This window comes from Pseudopodoces humilis, chromosome 5 (assembly GCF_049639895.1).
Source record: "Pseudopodoces humilis isolate 2021_Gansu_Grassland_sample_001 chromosome 5, ASM4963989v1, whole genome shotgun sequence".
Classification (NCBI taxonomy): domain Eukaryota; kingdom Metazoa; phylum Chordata; class Aves; order Passeriformes; family Paridae; genus Pseudopodoces; species Pseudopodoces humilis.
The window spans coordinates 14511619-14531416 of NC_142204.1; the positions used below are offsets into that span (position 1 = coordinate 14511619).

Below are 19798 nucleotides of genomic sequence, written 5' to 3' on the forward strand. Positions count from 1 at the left end.
ATCCGATATTTTAACTTGGGGCAGCCTAAGCAGTGAAGGGAATGTGACACGGCAGATGAAGAATGACCAGCAACTGCACCAAACTAGTAAATTATTGTTCCAAGGGTCTAAGAAATATGATGAGGCCCACACTCTACAGTGCACCCACCCTGGCTGTGCTGTTCCGTGCCACAACATGGTGCAGAACAGAACCCATTTTTCCCAGCACATCATTCTGCTGAAGAATGGGATTGGGAGCATTTTATAGTCTCCAGGAGGCTTCAGCTCCAAAAGAGCCTCTCTGAAACCAGAGGTACAAATAATTCCGGCATTGCAAGCTGGTCTGATTGTCAGGAATGTTCTGCATCACAGCAGGATGGTATTTGTCTGCCAAAATATCCTTGTAATTCTCTGCTCAATTACCCTCAATAATGGGCTATTGCTCTTCTTGGGTCACTCATTTTCCAGGTGTTTCCTCAGGAGTCCCAGGATTTGCCTGAAGCTGAGGGGACAATCATAGCAGTCCATTTTCCCTGAGGTGACTTCTACCATTAAGTGATTCAGCTGTACCTGTCAGGTGGCTTGTTTACTCCTGTAACTCTGGAACTGCTTGAGGACCATTTCCATATCCTTTGGATTTTACTTTTGCAAAAGAGCCTGTGGGAGTTTGCTGCTATGGTGACTCTAAACACCTCTGAACACCTCTTTCCCTTAGGGCTGCTGCAGTGTCACTGCTAAAGTAGCAGCTGCTTTTAAAAGGACAATTTTCTCATTATTCCTTTTCAACTGAATTTCTAGCTATAAGCTCCAGTAAATGTAAAATGTGTAATAAGATGGGTGCTTTACAAATGCAGTGAGGAGCCAAATACCTAAATTAAACACATAAGCCATAGGGATCACAGAAATTAATTTGGTTTTTCTGGGGGGGGTTTTCAGAGTATTAACTTAAACTTGCCATGAAGGACAATTTTCCCAAATCAAACCAGCTTGCTTTAATCCATTCTTCCTGTTGAGTCCCTGCAGAAATGGGCCCAGAGTACCACTCCGCTTTGTTGTTGCTGGAGAGCTAAAGAGCATAATTTACATTTCTAAATCTGCTAGGAAGGTGTGACAATGGTTTCCATCTAGCAGCTTCACTATAGAAAGAGGAAGATAGAGAAGAAGGAAAATAAGGATACTGGGTTTGATTGCTCTTATTTTTTTATATACATAAGTAAATCCAGTAACCTTATCCATGAATTATTCCTGACTTATGCTGCTTTAAGTAAAAGAATTCAGATTCTTCAGTCAACACATCTGTTCTTTTATATCCAGGAAAATATAAAATTCAAAAGTCTGTTATAACACCAAGAATAAGCCACTCTCCACCTCTACAGTCTCCATTTTATTGCTGCTGGTTGTGAAGAATCTCTGATCACAAGGATGTAGATGAGGAAAATGAATGGTTCTCAAATTCCGTTTTGGTTGACTAGATGATTTCAGGGTAAAAAGAACATTAAATATACTTACAATGTGCACAGCCCATGAACAGACAGATATAGCTTATATTCCTGAGTACAATTAATACCTACAAAATATACTAGGTATGCAACCGAGCCAATCATAGCTTGTGCTCTTTGTTACTTAATTGGTGGGAAAAAAAGAGAAGTTTTTGGAAGAGCTCTTTCGCCACTGTCTTCTGCTTGATCGTATTTAATAGGCTTTTCCATGTGGTTTTCAAAATATTTGTCTGGAATAGCATGCTTCCTTGTGTTCTGCACATCACTTTCTGCTGTGCCTGTGAAGGGAGTCAGTCTGTCAGCCAATTCACTTCTCACTTTGTCAGCTGCATTTTTCCAGAGATTCTCTGCAACAATAAATCATTAAAAAAAGAGGGTTAAGACTGCAGACTTTTAACAGCAGGTAAAACACAGGATTGACACAAACTCCCAGCAAATCAGGTGAAAGTTTTCTCTGGGTTCTTACAACCCCCACTGCTGCATTCTTTTGCTCTGGAAGTGACAGGCACTGTAGTGTGGGGTCAGATACTGTTTTGCTCTCAGCAGGGAAAAGGACTTTCCATGAGACTCTTCAGCACTTTCAGTCTTTTTGCAGGCAGCTGAACTAAAACATGAGGCATGCAGCTCTACACAGCTGAGGAATGGTGCCTTTACCCACCCCATTTCAGTGGCCATCCACTATCTCCACACTTTCACCTCCCCTTACATCCAGGCAGATGACACTAAGCACAAAGAAACACCAAACACTGATATAAATGCACTTAGTTCTGAAGTAGAACATGCTTACGAATGGTCTCTCTTCTATTTTCCAGAGCAGAGAACGAGCCATCACTCATCTTCCTTGGAGCCTGTGTTTTCCGGAATATTTTTGGCTCCTGGATCCACGCGTGTTTCATCGCTTCATCGGGAGTCATGCGCAGAGAAGGCTCCCACCTTAAATCCACAGAGACAAATCATTATTCAACTATTTCTGTCTGAAAATTAGTACAAGGTAAAAAAGGTTTAGCCTTGTCTTTTGAAAGTCATGAGGACATTTTTTTGAAAAAAAATAATTTTTATATTTTTATCACAAAACCATGGAAAAATCTTATGTGATCTTCTCCATCCTTCAAAACCTATTTATGTCAGCACTGTGCTGAACAAACCCTATGGAGCATCAAACCATTTTTAATATGCAGTTCCTGGTTCTATTAGGGTGGAGAACCAAAATTTCTTGTTTAAGGTTTGGTTTCTTGCTCCACTGAAATTATTTTCTGAAAATTCTGATTCAACCAGCAAACCAAAATGGATCAATGATTCACACAGACTTGGCAAACAGAGAACACTGAAAGCAACCTTCTTGTGAAACAGAGTGGGATGATTTTTTTCTTCCCTCCCCATGTAACCACAAGTTAGCAGTTTCTTTAGAATTTCTTTAGGAAAGCTCTACTGAACTGCTAGAAACAAATTTGAAGTCACTGCTAAAGAAGACATAGTAAAATGTCAGTAATAACAGTTATACAAATGATGCCATGAGGAAAACAAAACAAACCAAACCCAAAGCACACCACCAAACAATAAAAAACCAAATATAACAAAGCTTTAAAAGGCACAAAAGAATGAAAGCAAAGTCAAAACTAGCTTATTGCATACAATATGAACTCACATTAAGCATCCTTTCAAAAAGTCCAAGAAACCAGCATCATGAGTGTTCAGCACTGTGCTTAGATCCTTGGAGTCTGGGCATCTCTTTTTCCCCTTGCTGTTAGTTATGGATTTAGGAAAACCCTTGGAATCTTTAAAAAAAAAAAATACATCCTCAAAAAATTACATTAAAAACCTTCACTAAATACTTTAAGAAGTTGCATAAACAGTATCCATGTCCATCCCACTAAAACTCCAGTTTTGCCCTGTTGGATTGATAATCTGCCAGAATTGTGGTGGATTGGTTACTTCCTAGAGACCACACCCTACACTTTGTTGGTTTGTTCGCTTTAAGCAATTTCCAAACCCAAATTATACACAGAGAAATGAATAATGTAAATTAGTTCCCAGAGCCCACTGCATTCCTTTCAGCAGCAACATTTTTAAGGAGCAACTTCTCTATAACTTTGGCAATTAGAGGCCCATAAGACATGAAGAACAGAGCTCCAGGTTCGTTTATAGGCCTCATTTTATCCTTTTGCTTTTCTTCCATACCTCTTCCTGGAAGTATTTTTATCAGCTAGGAATTAGCTAAAGATCTCTGACTCTACTCTCTACCAGAGCTATTAATTAGTGATTGACTACCAAGGAGGGATCTAGCAAGGACAAATAATCAGAAGAAATTACCAAAGAACGTTCTCCTCCTTGATGCAGCCTGGATAAAATCAGCTGGTGGAAGACCCAATACCTTCATAGAAAATTAATTCAAAGAGTTACACCTCATTTCATATGATACACAACAACCAACAAGTGAGATGTGGCATTTTGCCCTCCTTATGAAAAGAAGCTGAATGTTGCAATTTACTGTGAAATGCCTGCAAAATATTACCTTTTATTGCTGAGGGAATTAAGGGATTCCTTAGTGCTGCTGGTACACATCTTCGTATCAAAAATAGCATGGCCAGCAGAACCAGGGCAGTGATTGTCCCTCTCTCTGTGGCACTGGTGAGGCCACACCTCAAATCTGTGTCCAGTTGTGGGCCTGTCACTGCAAGATGGACATTGAGGGGCTGGAGCGTGTTCCGAGAAGGGAACGGAGCTGGACAAGGGGCTGGAGCACAGTTCTGATGAGGGGAAGCTGAGGGAGCTGGAGGGACTCAGCCTGGAGGAAAAGAGGCTCAGGGGGAACCTTCTGGCTCAATTTGGCTGCATTAAACCTCCCTCTGAAAGGCCAGGCTGTAGCCAGTTATATTTCATTATTGCTTGAGGTTCCTCTTTGTTTCTGGTGGTGCAGTTTATCAAATGGGTATGCAAACCAATCCCAAAGGTTACCTCCATGATGCAGGCAAGTTGATCAGCTTCATTTTCCCCTGGGAACAGTGGGTAGCCTGTGTAAAGCTCTGCTATGATACAGCCTAAGCTCCACATATCAACAGCCATAGCATAAGGATGACCAAGAATCACCTCAGGGGAGCGATAAAAGCGGCTCTGAACATAGGTGTACACTGGATCAAAAATCAGACAAGAAGCAAAATATCACAGTTGGGACTGAAATGTCAATTGCAGATTTCACAGAAAAGTGGCATATGTTCAGGAATCATAAATCTGTCTATCCATGGATTGCTCACATAGGCTCTGGAAATATTTTCTTTTCCCATCCTAAAAGTAATGGGTGATACACTTTCCACTGTTCTATTTAGAAACTGTTTTTCAACAGGTTTCACTGAAGGAAATTGTTCTACTAATGCTGTGATTCAGTTTATCCATGTTCATTTTCCTATTTGAAGGTGTTCCATTTGCATCAATCAACAGCTCCTAAATTAAATGCACAGTTCCCACTTCCCTCCCTGTGATACTCATACAAAAAGTACCAATTATAATTTAACCATTTCACAGAGAAAGGCTCTCTGGACCTGACAAACTTCTTGATAAGTGAAATATTTGGATTTTCCTCTTAAGTTTGTTCCAGATAAGCATTCCTGAAAGTGCAATTCTGATTTCAACAGGAGTAGAGAAGCTGATCAGGCCTGGGACAAAGAAAAAGAATGGTAATATCTTACTAGTCTCTACTAGTCTCTACCAGTATTTGCTCCACCACCAGTGGCTGAACAGTTCACCAGGTTCTAATTAGGGGCATAGGTCAATATATTAGCCCAATCCAAGAAATAGTTTTTGCACATTATTTAAAATTAAGAAAGCTTATTAAGAAAATTACATCAACTTGACTTTTCTGCAAACCTCTTTGGTCTTCATAGCAGCTTGATCCAAAATCAATAACTTTGACCGAACCTTGCCCATTGTGGTATAATAGTATGTTCTCCTAAAAAGAAAAAAAAAAAAAAAAAATCACAGGGAAAAGAGGGATTCAGCACAATATTAAGTTAGTGAACACTTGGGAAAATCAGAATGCAAATCACATTTACACTTGTCAGCATAATGAGAGCTTCAAAATTCGACCTCCTTTGGAATGCATTTGCTAAAATGAGGAGGCAGCCAATAATGTGCAATTGTGCAAAGCAGAGGGGAGATGCAGATGGCTGCAGGTGAGCCAGACAGGGCACCAGCAAGCTCCCCAAAACTCAGGGTTGCTTATCTAGTAAAAGCCAAACTGCACTTGGCTTTGTGCTGTGCTGAATTAACCAGAACCATCCTTTTCTAAGCACAGAAAGCCCCTGGCCCATGAAGGACCCACACTCCATAGTTCTTCCCTGCACACCTTGCTCCAGACTCCATGCCAGCTCACCCCTCCCCACCTGTGTGATGCACAGGTCTCAAGGGAGGGATAAATGGACAGGGCAGGATCCTATGGATTCTTAGCTGGGTGCAGGTGGGTACAGCACTGGGTTCCTGCAATTCCAGCTGGAGAAGTGATTCTTAAACAGCCAGCTCAGGGATATGTGCGCTGATAAGCAAATACAGCCTTCAGCTCTCTTCTGCACAGCTGAGTTTTATCCTCATTAAAAGTCTGTCTAAATGAAGGATTTCCTTCTCCACTCCTCAGCAGACAGATGGTTACCTTTATCAACCAGTTTTACAGTGATTATATGTCAGGGCTTTGAAGGACTGAACACTTCCCAGGTGGATGCCAAATAAAGATGAAGTGGTTTCCTGGGTAATTAACTCATAAGGAAATGCTTCATGTACCAAGAAGGAGAAGTGCTACTGGTGAAAGTCAAGGCAATGACTGGATCCCACAGTCCAGGTGCTCTTGGCTGTGGTAAGGGAAGTAGCATCCCCTCTCTGCAGCTAGATATCCCTTTGTGCTCATGGTAGGACTCTGTCTCTTATACTGAATGCCTCACAATGCAAGGGAGCTGATCAAAGCTGGAAAACCAGGATTGACTGGAAAACCAGGCTTTGGAGGCAGTGATTACCTAGCATAAAGGCCAGAGAAACTCCATATTCTACTTTATGCTGTGAAGTATCATAAGGAGGCAGATGGGATAACAGATGTGAGTTTCAAGCAACATATATTAATGAAACCGTACAATTGTCGAATGAGAACAAAACTGTCCTTTAATTAACTCACTACATTTTCACTAATATGTTGCTCTATTTAAATACAGACTACACTTATTGATGCTGCCAACGTCATTCCTTGTCAGTGGCTTCCTGGAAACAGATTTCCCATTGACTAATTGTTTTTGGCTAATTGTTTTTGATTCAGATATTTGAGTTATCTTGCAAGCCTCTCTTCTCACTACAAATTGGTCTGGCAAAGATATTGGCAAAACAACAGGGTACAGTATGTGACTTCTCAGAATTCTAAATCAAGACACATTTAGCAAAGTGAGAACAGAATTTTATCCTTTTTATCCTAGCATTTTTACCTTTGAACTTATTTCTTTATTGGTTCATTTTCCCTTTTGAAAAGGAAACAAAGAGAAACTTTCACCTGAACTGAAAATATAATTAAAATCCTTCAGAAATCTCTGAAAATTGCAAAAATTTAAATTTGGGGCTTAAGGAGAATGGAAATGTTTCACCTAGCATGAATGCTTAGCAGATACAACAGAGGGAATTGGATGACGGACGTTCCTCCAGAAACAAGTGAACACCCTAAATACTGTTCCACAGAATTTCTTTGCCATTTACTAGGCTACTTAATTTTATAGTTATGCTTAAGAAATTAAATAGACTTAACAGGATAACCTGAAACAGGCTGCCTTATGAATACTCCTCGCATTACAATGTCCCTCATCTTGAAATACTTAATTTTACAAGTACTTATTTTCTTTAAGCAAAAAGTCATTACCTATTACCTGCATTTGATTCATATTTGCATACATTTTGTCAACCAAATAATCTCATTGAATGCTTTGGTGAATGAACTGTATCAATAGTAATAATCAGTTGATTATTACAGTTGACTGTAGCATGAACATAATCTGAAATAAATTACAGCTTCTGTACAAACATCATACTGGGTTTTAGGGTTTCTCCTGACAGTTCCTCTCAATCAATAAAGAAAAGGACAAGATCATTTATTCTGTACAGGATACCAGGTGATGAAATGATTGTACTTACAGGCTTCAGATCACAGTGAATGATTCTTTCCTGGTAGAGCACTTGTAAACACCTCAGCACACAGCGAGTGAAGTGGCGAATCAAAGACAGACTGAAGCCTTGGAAATTGTTCTTTTTGATCAGCTCATACAAATTTATTCTGTGGGGGAGGGAGATGCAGCAGACAGAGAGCAGATAAGAGATTGGGGAAATTATTTTTAAAGGCATTATTAGTTTCCAGCGAATTAAGAGCTTGTCTTCCCACGTGGAGGACTCATGCAGAGGAAAATGACAGCTATTTTCCTCCCTGAGAATGCTGCTCTGCATGTGATACGCACAAACACCTCCCAGATCTAAAGCACATGTAAAATCAGTGAACTTGCTTGCTAAACTCACTGCTGTTAAGCAGCTGTGCTGATTTTCACAGAGAACAATAATCATTCAGGAACCAAAATAAATTTTCTTCTGTCTCCTTTTGCTGTCATTTCTCTTTGCTTTGGCATCTTGAGTAAATCATTTCTGTCTAAAGGTTTTTAACCAGCAGTGTTTCTAGATAACCACCCGCTCAATTCAGTTTTCATTAGGTTTTTTATATCCCTCCTGTGACCCTCACATCTTACCCCCTTCCAGTAGCCCTGCCCAGTAGCCTGGAGAAGGCAAGGCTCTGGAAGATCTCACTGCAGCTTTCCAGTGCCATAAGGGGCTTATAAAAAGGAGGGAGAGAGATTCTTGATAGTGATAGGACAAGGGGCAATGATTTCAAACTGAAAAAGGAGAAGGTTTAGATCGGATATTAGGAACAAATTCTTCCCTGGGAGAGGTGTCCTCAACACTAGCACATGTCTGCAAGGACATGACCAACTGGAGCTTTCTGCCTTCCCCACTGGAGTGTCCACTGGTGGCAGGCATGGCCCATTCCTTTGGAATTAAATTTGCCAAGACTTAATGGAAAAGATCACAAATCAAAGGCTTTTCATGGCATTTTAAAGGCAATGAAAATTTTACCAGACAAACATTTTTCTATGACAACCAATCTTCAACTCCTCTGTAAACAGCTAAAGATAGTGGCTATCCCATTTCCTTGTGTGTTTCCATAGCAGCTTTCAGAAAAGATTGGTCTGTGTCTTCCCTGGAGAGGAGTCACCTCTTACCCTGTGTGCCTGTAAGTGACAGACTCACATGCAGCAACAAAGGGATTTAGGTTTCTTTGGGATCAAGCTGCCCATATGATGCCAAATCTTCAGCAGGGGCTGTAGCACATGCAGCGATGGGGGTTTTACTCTAAGGGCTGGGGAAGTACGGGTAGACTGGATAATTCCAGTTTGACTCCCTGATTACAAGAAGGCTGATGAATAAAATGATCTGACTTCTCCAAAATTCTTCCAGAATTCCTCCTAAGATGCCCTGCAGCAAAGATGCATAAAAAGCAAGACGCAGTTTTATTTTTAAATTATTTTATATTATTCATATTTATATACCCTGAAGTTTACCAGTCCTGAATTTACTCTTTTCCTCACAGGTCTTTCGGGGAAGAAGACTTCAATACCCAGCACAGAAAATAAGGGTTGGATCATGTCATTGCCCGTGTGAAGTCTGAACGTGGCCTTTTTCAGTTCACCTTTGGTGATCAAAGGCTCAGTTATGCAGTCTGTATTTAGACAGTGTTCCTTTCTAGCTGCCAATTCTTCTGAAGAAGACATAAAAATTAAATCTTGTAAGGAACAAGATCTACAATTCTCCTCAAGGTGTGTGTAAAGGAAAATGTACTTTACCCCAGCAGTTCAAAGGAGATACAGAAGTGATTGCGAAAGTAGAAGTATTCCTTCATGTGGATGATATTGTGAGTGTCATCTTTGTCTTTCTTCAGCAGAGCATCAAGGATCTTCACTTCTACCAAAGCCTGGCTGTGAAATCTGAAATATCATGACATGGGAATGGTGACATCAGCTCAGGGTAGCATTTCTATTTCTGCAAATGCTACAAACACCATGAGCTTCCTGTAAGCTCAGCAGGTGGGGAAATTATTAAAATGTTTCAATCAACCTTGTAACCACTGTAATTTTGATTTCTTACAGTTGAATCCTAGTCTAAATACACTGGCCTTACAGAACACTTCAAGATAATCTGACTTGTCTGAAAAAATCTTTAAATGAAAAGGTTTCCAATGAGCATCCAGACTAAAATCCTGGTGCTCTCAAGTCTATAGGAATGCTTCACTTTCCTTGAGCAGTGCTGTGTTTCACACCTACCACAGTCAGACAGGTTTTGAAAAGCATCTTTACACTTACTGTTCACTGAGGGGGAAAATGGAACAGCTGAACATCTGCTTCACTGACTCTGCTTCAAGCTCACAAATTTGTAACCAGACACTTAACAGGAACAGGTTGCTTAGGACCACAGTACAGAATTTTTCATGTTCAAGCAAGTGATGGGTGCCTTCCAGCATATTCCTGTGGTTTTAGAGTCTTGTGGGGATGTTCCCTGCTCTCAGTCCTCTGCAGCTGGTTACCCTGGGTTGTGTATTCACTGTTATAGAGAGACCTCCTTGTGAGCCTGGAGAAACTGTGCTTTCTTTCCTAGGCTGTCTCTCCTCTGTGTCCAGGCCAGGTCCTGACATCTTGTTTCCTCACTCTGCCCTCACTGTGTTTAATGAATGTACAGGAGGTTTGATTTTGGTTTGTTCACCTTGTCACAGTTTGCCTCTATATAACAGGGATGATTGTACTGGTTTAAGGTCAGCAGGTATCTCACCTTTTCTTATTCCTTATTATTTTCAATGCCACTAACTCATTGGTTTTGTGATCCAGACATTTGGCCACCTGCCCAAACGACCCTTTCCCAATGACCTCCAAGACTTCGTAGCGGTAGGCAATGTGGTCATGTAAAACCTTCAAAAGAACACAGAGTTCAGATTCAAAGAGTACAGCAAAGACCAGGCTTCCTTGTAGCTCATGTGTGTGTGAGTCTGCTGTCCATGACAGATGGTGGGTTAGCTGCAGGTGAAGTCTACATCAAATAAGGGTAACAAAGACAATCCAAAGTGATGCTTCCAGAGCTCACCTACCTTGCATCAGCCCTGCATAACATGCAAAGTGACTTCTCCTCTGAGCTTTAAAAGGCATGTTTTCACTATGTGAATATTTATCTTCTGGAAACAACATTTATCTCACAGACAACACTTAAGAGTTGGCATAAAATCACTACAAACTTACTGAGCTCAAAACGAGTACCATAATTTTTCCACTTACCTTTAAGTAGGAACCATGCTCATCATCATAACAATTATTATTCTGGGTTTCAGGCAAACCTTCAATCTTTTTAGCTTCCAGGCCAAGAAACCAGAGCTCTGTATAATTGAAAATTTCTTTTTGCTCATAGACTGTTAACTGGTTTCTAAAATTTTTCAAGGCTTCTAAATCAGAAAACAAGAATGTAAAACCAAAAATCAATAAAATGTCAGAAACCTGATGGCAAAGTGCTTTTACAATGGAACATTTCACAGTAGAGCACACCACTTTGAGCAGGATGCTGAGAAATGCTGTTAGAGTTCCCTTCCAACTAAGATTCTTCTGCTTCTACAATTTCATACAAATTTCTGTTTATTTTCTTATTTTTTCTTAATACTTGTAGTATTAAGTTCAATAAAGCATTCATCATCTCTCAGCAAGACTTTTAAGAGAACTTAGGTAAAAATTATTTAATTGTGAGGGAAGTTATGTATATAGATGTTTTTGAAAATCCCATCTGTTTTCTATCTGCTCCCTCAGGCTCCACAACTCACATGAAAAGCTAAATTTTTATTGGTTTGATTGCCATATTTATAAAATATCAATACTATCTAGTAAACCAAAGCTTTCAAGTACCTGTTTTTCTGATAAAAATCATCAAGCTCAGATGCCTGACATTAGGAATTCAATAGAGCCCAAATCTGCTTTTCTCCTAGTCCTGATTCTTCCTGCATAGAATTTCAGCTGCCCTAACACCTCCACTCCCATCATTTAAATGTGGATATATATTCAGACAGAAGCATTATAAATCAATGTGTTGCATGCATATGTGGGTGTTTTGTTAAACAGTGGCAGATCTTCATCCAGCAATGCAAGGATGCTAAATCATTTCAAAGCAAAAGGCCACTACTTTTTTTCCCTATACTCCTTCTAGAAATAGATTAACTCTGTCAGAAACTTTCTAGATCCGAGAACTCCCAAAATGCAATGTAGCCCACATCAGTAAAATGGGACACAGCCACAAGGAAGTGGGAAAGGGTTTTATCCCTGTAATGGGATATTGCTGTCAGCTACCCCACCTAAGTCTTAGATAAATAAATACACATTCTTTTTCATACTGCATGTTTCTCTTCTGTATTTGTATTAGTCAAATCATTCTCCTGTTAGGTACCTCCCCAAGCTGGATAATTAAAAATCACTGAGTCCTATCCATATTGCTGTGCTCTAAATTGTTAAATATTTCAGCAGCCATTTAGCATGGCACCTCTGGTCCCTGAGAGTCCTGACTGTACACACTCCTCATCTGTGCAGGCAGCCTGTCACTCTAGACCTGTCAGTTTATCCAGGGATATTCTACCTGAAGCTGTCATAGGCAGTTTGACCCCAATGCTGGTGTTCTCCAGTTCAGATGGTTTTGTATGGACTCTGGTATCACTCTCAGGAAGACTGTCTGGAAGGTTAAATTGGGGAAAATTGCCTTGAGTTCCATTTTCCTGCCAAGCAGAAAAAAAAATTAAAAATTAAAACCTGCTGTATTCACAGAGACAAAGCTGCAATATATTTTAGATTAGTTGAGTAATCTCTATGTCAATTTTGTGCTGAGACAGAACAAGCAAGCTTGGGCACTAGAACACCCTGCTTATTCAGACAGCAAATTCTGTCAAAAGCACTAAAGGCTGTTGAACCATGGAAAGACAAATCTTTATAAACAAGAGAAGAAAGTTCATCTTCCAGATTCATTCAGTATATGGACTCTCTAGAAATTCTATTTATACCCATGCTGGTCAGCCTTGGAGGTCTGTGGAAAAACTCCTCTTGGAAACCATGTCAAACTAAGTGAAATACAGGAAATTGATTTGGAATAACCAGTATGGATATGCCAACAAATGGTGTCTGAATGACTTGGTTGTCTTCTCGGATGAAGTGATTGGCTTGACTAGTGGGAAAAAAGCAGTGAGCATCATGGACATTGCCTTGAGCAGGGCCTGTGACACTGGAGTCCAGTGAGTGGGAGATTAACTGGATAAATAGATAGTAATGTGAGCAGCCTGCTCCAAGTTTGCTCTGCTTGAATTGAGAGGTTGGGCCAGATGTCCTTCAGAGGTCTCTTCCAGCCTAAATGATTCATTAATTTATTTCTTTCTCATCCTTTGAGAAAGTTCTCATAGAAGTGGGGCTGGATGGAGACAAAATAATCTACTTCGGTGTATGAAGGGTACCAAAGCCATATTCAAAACCCAGCACATGGTTGCCAAGACAAGGAGAACCCAGGTGATGGGATATGAACTAACAAGTGGGCAAGCTGGGTCCACCATGCCCTTGCAAGAAGTCCTGACCACTTCAATACAAGCATCTTGGTGCTTGTGGGGTTTGAGTTAAGGATGTGTTCAAGTAAAAATGGGTTATTTTCAAAATGATGCATCTGTCCATACTTGTCTCTAATTCTGACACTTTATCTCTCTTCCCCCACACTTACACACTTGTGACACTTTGCCACTGACACTCTCTCACTGGTACTTAAGAGAGACGCTGGTTCACCGGGCAAATGAGATGTCCAGGAGCTTTACAACTCACCTGAAGAGAGGGGAGGACACTCTGCAAGCTCTTATTTGCTATTTGAGGCAGGCTGCTCTCAAAGGGGGGAGGGTTTGAAGTGTCTGCAGCCAGACCATGCTTCACTTGACCTTCCAGATGTGGGAGGGAAAGGACACCACAACTGACTCTCTAAATAGAAAGCACAAGGAAATGTCACTTAACGACCTAGCAAGCAGTTCTGTGCCACAGCTATGAACACCAGAGGGATTTGAATCCTTGGAAAAGGTGTGTGGTTCACTTCCGACACCTAAAGGCAAAGGGGAAATGAGCAGATGCTAAGGCAGCTCCAGCTGTACTCATGGGCAGCAGGAGGTTGTCTGGGCAATCCAGCACGATTTTGGGAATGAGATTCCTCACAAGAACACTTCCATCCAGCATCAGAGCAGCTACAGCTGCTTCAGCTGCGAAGGGTGGTTGGGTTTGGAAGCCCAGCAGCCATTCCAGGCAGCAGGACTCCTGCAAGCAGGGAAAATAAAGCCCACATAAGGTAATAAGTAGGCATGAAGTGTCAATGGCAGAAAATATCATTTTCTATTCCCAGTGGCAGAAGAGAAACTAGGATTAGACTGCTGCCAAACACCAGGGGTGGACACAGTGGAAGTCTTCCCTGCACTGGTTTCTCCATATTTCTTTCCCCCTCATTTCCTATGGAGCTCAACCCTTTGTTGCACTCCTTATTAGTGAGGAAAAGGCAAGCTCTCAGCAAACTTTGCTTAAAAATAAATGCTTATGCTCATTTAAATAATTCAGGATTACTAGTCCTTCCTGACTTCTCCCATTTATTATTTGCAAAACACTTCTATATCATTTGTTTATTACAGTCAGTCATTTAAGGGTTCAGTTTTACGAATGTCTTGTATGTCTTTTATCAATGTCTTGAATATTTCAAGTCAGAGAAGTCACACTTGTAGCAGCAAAGCAAACTATTTCAGGTAGACTATTTCTTTGGCAAATAATAAGAAAATTATTTTAAGTGGTTCTGAAATAGATCAACTGTGCACTGTGAAATGCAGAATAAGGTCCAGAGAGCTAAAGCTACAACCCACATAAACCTGTGAAATTTTTCTCTTCAGAGAAGCATAGAAACATATTTGGCAACAAAGATGAGGTTTGATATTTTCTCAAAAAGCAAAGGAGCAATGCTCTCAAGCCAATCAACTTCAATAAGTAAGTTTTTTATTCTAATACTGTGGAATAGCCTTTAAAACCTTAGAACTGGGACTGCAGTGGAGTTTTCCTGAAAGCTTCAAGAAACAAGTGGTCTGGCAGAAGAAACGCCTCAAATGATACTGAAAACAGCAAAACCAAAATACTTGCAGGCATTTGGGACAGTCATACAGCCACAGGGGAAATGGAAGAGGACAGGGAATAGAGGACTAGCCTCTGCCCATATTCATTTATTATAACAGATCACTTAAAAAACAAGCATTCAGGTATTTTTGAAGTCAGCTGAAGAGTCACGTACCTGATGGAAAACTCTGTTAGAGCCCAGATGATCCCTCTCTTGAACAGTCAGCTGAGACTGAGAAAAAGCATCCACATGGGAAGACTGCAAACATGAAGTGAAGCTTTAATAAAAATTATTCTGGAGGAAAAAAAATATGGAATCCCTGCATGGTTTCTGTTTTCCTCCTTTGTGGCAATGCCTGTGCCAACACAGGGTGTGAGAGAGGGCCACAAAAGCTGCTGAAAACACGTTACACTCTGGCAATGCCTCTCTCAGTTGAGCAGCTGTTTTGTGGGCTGGGGCAGAGACAGTTTATTTTGTTATTATGCCTCTCAGATGCTTGGTGTGCCCCTGTGCTCAGCCATGGCAAAGGGGGCCCTCTGCCATCCTTAAATATGTAGTGGAAGCTGGTAGTGAGTCTGCTTGGAAGGACAAGGTAGAATGTGAGCCCATACATTGCTAAAAGCGACATTAAACTGATTCATCTTGTGGTACAGATTTTATAAAAACAAAATCAGGGTTTAAGTTTACTGAAATATATAAAAATCCCCATTGAATCCAATGGGCAGATAGTATTAGCAAAAAACCCCATGGGGAAAGTGCTAAGCAGCTTACCATTTTAAAGAATTTGCTGATGCTTTCAGCAGTTTTTAATAAACATGCTAAGTAGAATCGTACATTTCTGCCCAATAACAAACTGCAATGAAATGAAGAAATCTCTAGGATAATTTAGACTGTGAAAACTCCGTGGCTAAAGCAGATTGGAACCCTCCTCTATGGACTGGAGTGAACCCGACTGGGTTGGTTCAAAAAAGGGCTCCTTAAAGAGAGCTCTGTCTGAGCCTGGAAGAAGCAGGGACAACTCAGATTAGATGCTGCACCTGTGCCACTACACTGCAGATATCCATATATAGACATAGATATAGACATAGATATATATATAAGCTGTAGTGGGTGAGGGATGCTTGCGTGCAAACTGATCCACACACACTGTGACCTTGATATATGCAAGGTACATTAGCATTGCCACAAACAAGGAGATCAAACTGAACATACCTTGACAATGGCTCTGGCACATCCCGCCCTGAACAGAATCACAGACTGGTTTTGGTTGGAAGGGACCTTAAAAACCAAGCAGTTCCAACCCCTACAGGGACACCTTCCACCACACCAGTTGCTCAGAGCCCCAGGCTCCAGTCATACACAGTTTCTCTTGGACAACCTATACCAGGGCCTCACCACCCTCACAGGGAGCAATTTCTTCCTCATATCCCAATCTAAACCTGCTCTCTGTCAGTGTGAAGCCATTGCCCCTTGTCCTGTCACTCCAGCCCTTGTCAAGAGTTTCTCTCCATCTTTCCTGTGGGTTCCCTTCAGGTACTGCAAGGCCACAATGAGGTCACCCCAAAGCCTCTTCTCCAGGCTGAACAATCCCAATTCCCTCAGCCTTTGCTCACAGCAGAGCTGCTCCATCCCTCTGATCACCTTGATGGCCTCCTCTCAACTGACTCCAAAGGCTGTGGCACATCCATCCTTTCATATGCATTTAGATTAGAGACTCTAAAAGACTTTTCCAAAATAAATATGGAGATAAAACTCTGTGTACAGATCTACCTGACCACACGGAGGAAATTCTGCCATATGACAGGTTCAGCTGTCTCACCATCAGCCAAAAAGACACCACTCAGGCTGGGCAGACCAGCTGGAAATTGCCCTTGAGGTAACGGTGCTCGGTGTGTTCTCTTCCTGCTCACAAATGAATAAACAAACCCTTCTGCAAGGGAAAACTTCAGATTTGGGACAAACTGTGAACAGCTCTGGCTTGAGATGAAGGGTCATGGGTGGCTGTGAAGCACAGGAGAATGGCAGGAAAGGGATAAGTACTAAAACATGTTTTTGTTGGACATGGTAATTTCCATCTTTGGAACTGGAACATCTTTTATCCCTTATCCTGGCCAGGGAAAAGGGATGATGTGCTGTAAATCCAAAATATTCCCAGTGCCATCACAGCAAATGCCACAGAAGAGAGCCGCTAGACTACTGCATCCTAAACAGAAGTGTCCTAGAGAACAACAGTTTGCCCAGAGCACCAAATATCCTTGTATGAATTTCTTTAGATGATGATTCCATGGAAAACTCAGCACCAGAGTATTTCTACAGACAATCTACAGACAATCTTCTCATGCAATCTATGTATCTTGCATTTCAAGGGACAGTCACATTTGTTACAAAGATGAATCTGGGACACACATTCAAAACTCTACTAATTATATCAGCCCAGCTCTTTGTAAGACTATTCATTTTAGTGCATGTTATACTTTCCCTCACACTTCATCCATACTTCATTCACAGCAAGCTATAATGTTCAGTTTCTGGAGCTGTTGTTTACATTCCATTTAAAGGTAGTTTCTTAACTGCTTCATGCTTTTCTAACTACAAGTCAATGCAAAGTCAGGATTTTATAGAGAAAAAGCTATTACTGAAAACTAAAGAAACAATGACTTCACATACCTGTGCAGACTGCAGAATCTTCACTCCAAAATGGCATTTTATTTCTTAGAAATACTTTTATAAAGCTAGGCAGTTGTGTCTATATTACTACATTTATTTTTTTTAAAGTAGATTTACTAACAGAGCATGAAAAATTAAAAAAGTGTCTTTAAAACTGAGCAAGAGCTAAGGAAGAAGGTGAGTGGGCTCCAAGATGTGCTGACAGAATTTGGAATCCATTTAATTTCTATTCACTGGGGAAAGATTAACAGGATTTTGAGGTGGACATTTCCCCACTTACAGTGAAAAATCAAAACCAGTATACACCTTTTTTAACCATGGAAATCTGTGATCCTCTTTGTCCCCCTTTCTCAAAACCTACTTACTAAGGATTTATTGCTCTTTAGACAATTTATTCAATAAAACCAGTAAGTGACCAACCTTCATAAAATTCCCCCAAATGGGTAAATAACATGAACTTTTATTTGTAGAAAAATTCATCTGTGCCTACACCAGTCCTGCTGGTGGCTGAATGGGGAGCAGGTGGATTTATTGGACAACCCACACAGTGGCTTTATTTGATGGTCTTGATCCAGGTGACCCAGCAGAGCTTCTCTAGCAAAAGCCTGGAGTTGCCCTATGGGCTCTGCAGCTGAGCTGCTGTGGCTGGGTTTGTTGTGGGAGATGCACTCCAAAGGAAAACTGCAGCAACTGTTACTATTCCACTCCATTTCATTCCTGGTTTCTCTGCTCCTGTGGAACTCAGCCTTGTCCTACAGCTCCAATGCTGCAATCCCAGACTATCACCTCTTGCTATTTCAGCCATTCAAATCCTGGATCACCTTGCTCATTCCAGTTACCACCAAAGAAACAGAACAAGGTCCTTATCCACCACCTAGCCCGCAGTCACAAAGTTTTAGGTTTACAGCATTCTGTAAAATCAGACATCATGACACATGATGTCTGATTTTTCCATAATTCTCAAAATATCAGAGTATTTTTTTCAGTACCATGTTAACCATAGAAATCAGAAATGCATTAAAATTTTGGAAATTTTTAAATACACAACTACATAAAATAAAGACCCCATTGTCTCCTCATTCACATAGACATTCTCTTCCCCTGTTCTCAGAACTGAATGAAGCCTGTAGAATACATGGAGACGATACAATACAGGTGCTAAATCATGCAACACATTAAAAAGCCATAGCAAATACACTCTCTCACTCAAAATACAGTAGGAACACAAACATTTTCCCCACCTTGTCAACTATTTCTGTCAGCATTACTGCGAGAGCTGTAAAGTGCGGGATAGGAGCTGTTTATTCCATTCGGAGAAGGCATTTCAGGAAGCCCACCTTCATCTAGTCAGAGCATAGCAGGAGCAGTTCCATGCACAGTGCCCTGAGCAGAAAAAAATGGATAATGCTTCTGCTTGGCTTCAGATTTAAGTTTTTCTCCCGGAAATATGCCAGTGACTATTAGCTGCTCTAGTATTCTTTTGGTGGCCATCTGTTCCCTTTCTCAGCCTCCTTCTAGCCAAATATAATTTTCCATATTTATCATGGCAAGTCAGTAATAAGAAAGACAAATATAACAGGATTGGCTGTTCTCCTTGTCATCTCAGTCTGTTCTTTCTCACTGAGCTCATGTGCTTGCGAAACCAAAAAACACTTGAACTTGGATTTTGTCAAAATTTGTCACAGGGACCTTGCTATACAGTGAGCAAAACCTCTTCAACAAGACTGACAGACTGGAAAATGAAAATTAATTAATTTCTCAAGGGTTGGTTTCTCGTTGGGCATTATATGTCAATTAATGACGACCAAACTGTGGTACCTTGGTCCGTGGTTCTTGAGGGCATTGGTACAGAGCTGCTCTGCTCTGTGGGATAATGAGAGTGTGGGTTATTTTGGTGCAGATAATGAGACAGAGCTTAGCTGCCCTCCTGTCTTTCCTCTTCCATCTTTAGATGCTGTGTATTTGTGATGGGGCACTGATGGAGGCGTCCCTATTCCCCAGCTGTCTTAAGGGAATATCTAAAGTGAAAATACAGTGTGGTCTCCTCCTTCATACAGCCAAAGAATGACATGTTCCCTGCTGGTCTGAAATCTGTCAACAACCCAGCATAATTCTACTTTCACTCCGAAACCAGGGTTTTCAAGGAGGAAATACATGCTCCTCCACTGAAGGCTGCTGCTTTTACAGATGCTGTTGGAATGGTCAAAGGACAAACAGTTATTCCTTTGCACTCATGGTTATCTTCAAAGCCTTTCCTCATGTAATTATTGGGCTGAACCTTCCTTAAAGCCACATTGCTCCCACTTCCATCACTCCCACTTTTCCATTCATCCAAGCTTGGCAACCCTCTAAGCAACAAATCCGCCCCAGTATTATAAACCTCACGTTCAAGAGAAAGTTCTCATTTTCTC

General features: G+C 40.9%; 1 protein-coding gene across 2 annotated transcripts; it reads right to left on the reverse strand.

Moving 5' to 3' along the window:
- Positions 1 to 1348: 1348 nt before the first annotated feature.
- DYRK4 (dual specificity tyrosine phosphorylation regulated kinase 4) lies at positions 1349 to 18888 on the reverse strand. Of its 2 annotated transcripts, none has more exons than XM_088055778.1 (14): positions 18629 to 18888; positions 14895 to 14978; positions 13409 to 13558; positions 12192 to 12327; positions 10856 to 10953; positions 10359 to 10495; positions 9380 to 9520; positions 7629 to 7767; positions 5340 to 5421; positions 4434 to 4606; positions 3789 to 3849; positions 3124 to 3253; positions 2266 to 2411; positions 1349 to 1825 (listed from the first exon to the last, which is right to left on the reverse strand). In XM_088055778.1, the coding sequence occupies exons 1-14, from the start codon at positions 18650 to 18652 to the stop codon at positions 1599 to 1601; spliced, it is 1728 nt and encodes a 575-aa protein (XP_087911904.1). In that variant the 5' UTR covers positions 18653 to 18888; the 3' UTR covers positions 1349 to 1598. The 2 variants fall into 2 exon arrangements, with proteins under 2 accessions (XP_087911904.1, XP_005531920.1); XM_005531863.2 differs by having other exon boundaries at positions 10856 to 11019.
- Positions 18889 to 19798: the final 910 nt, after the last annotated feature.

Coding starts and splice junctions, on each gene's coding strand:
- DYRK4 (XM_005531863.2), bottom strand. CDS start 18,652: ATGCTGACAGAAATAGTTGACAAG. Junction 14,979..18,628: donor TGACAGAAATAGTTGACAAG/GTGGGGAAAATG, acceptor TCATGTTTGCAG/TCTTCCCATGTGGATGCTTT. Junction 3,850..4,433: donor AACTTGCCTGCATCATGGAG/GTAACCTTTGGG, acceptor TTTTCTATGAAG/GTATTGGGTCTTCCACCAGC.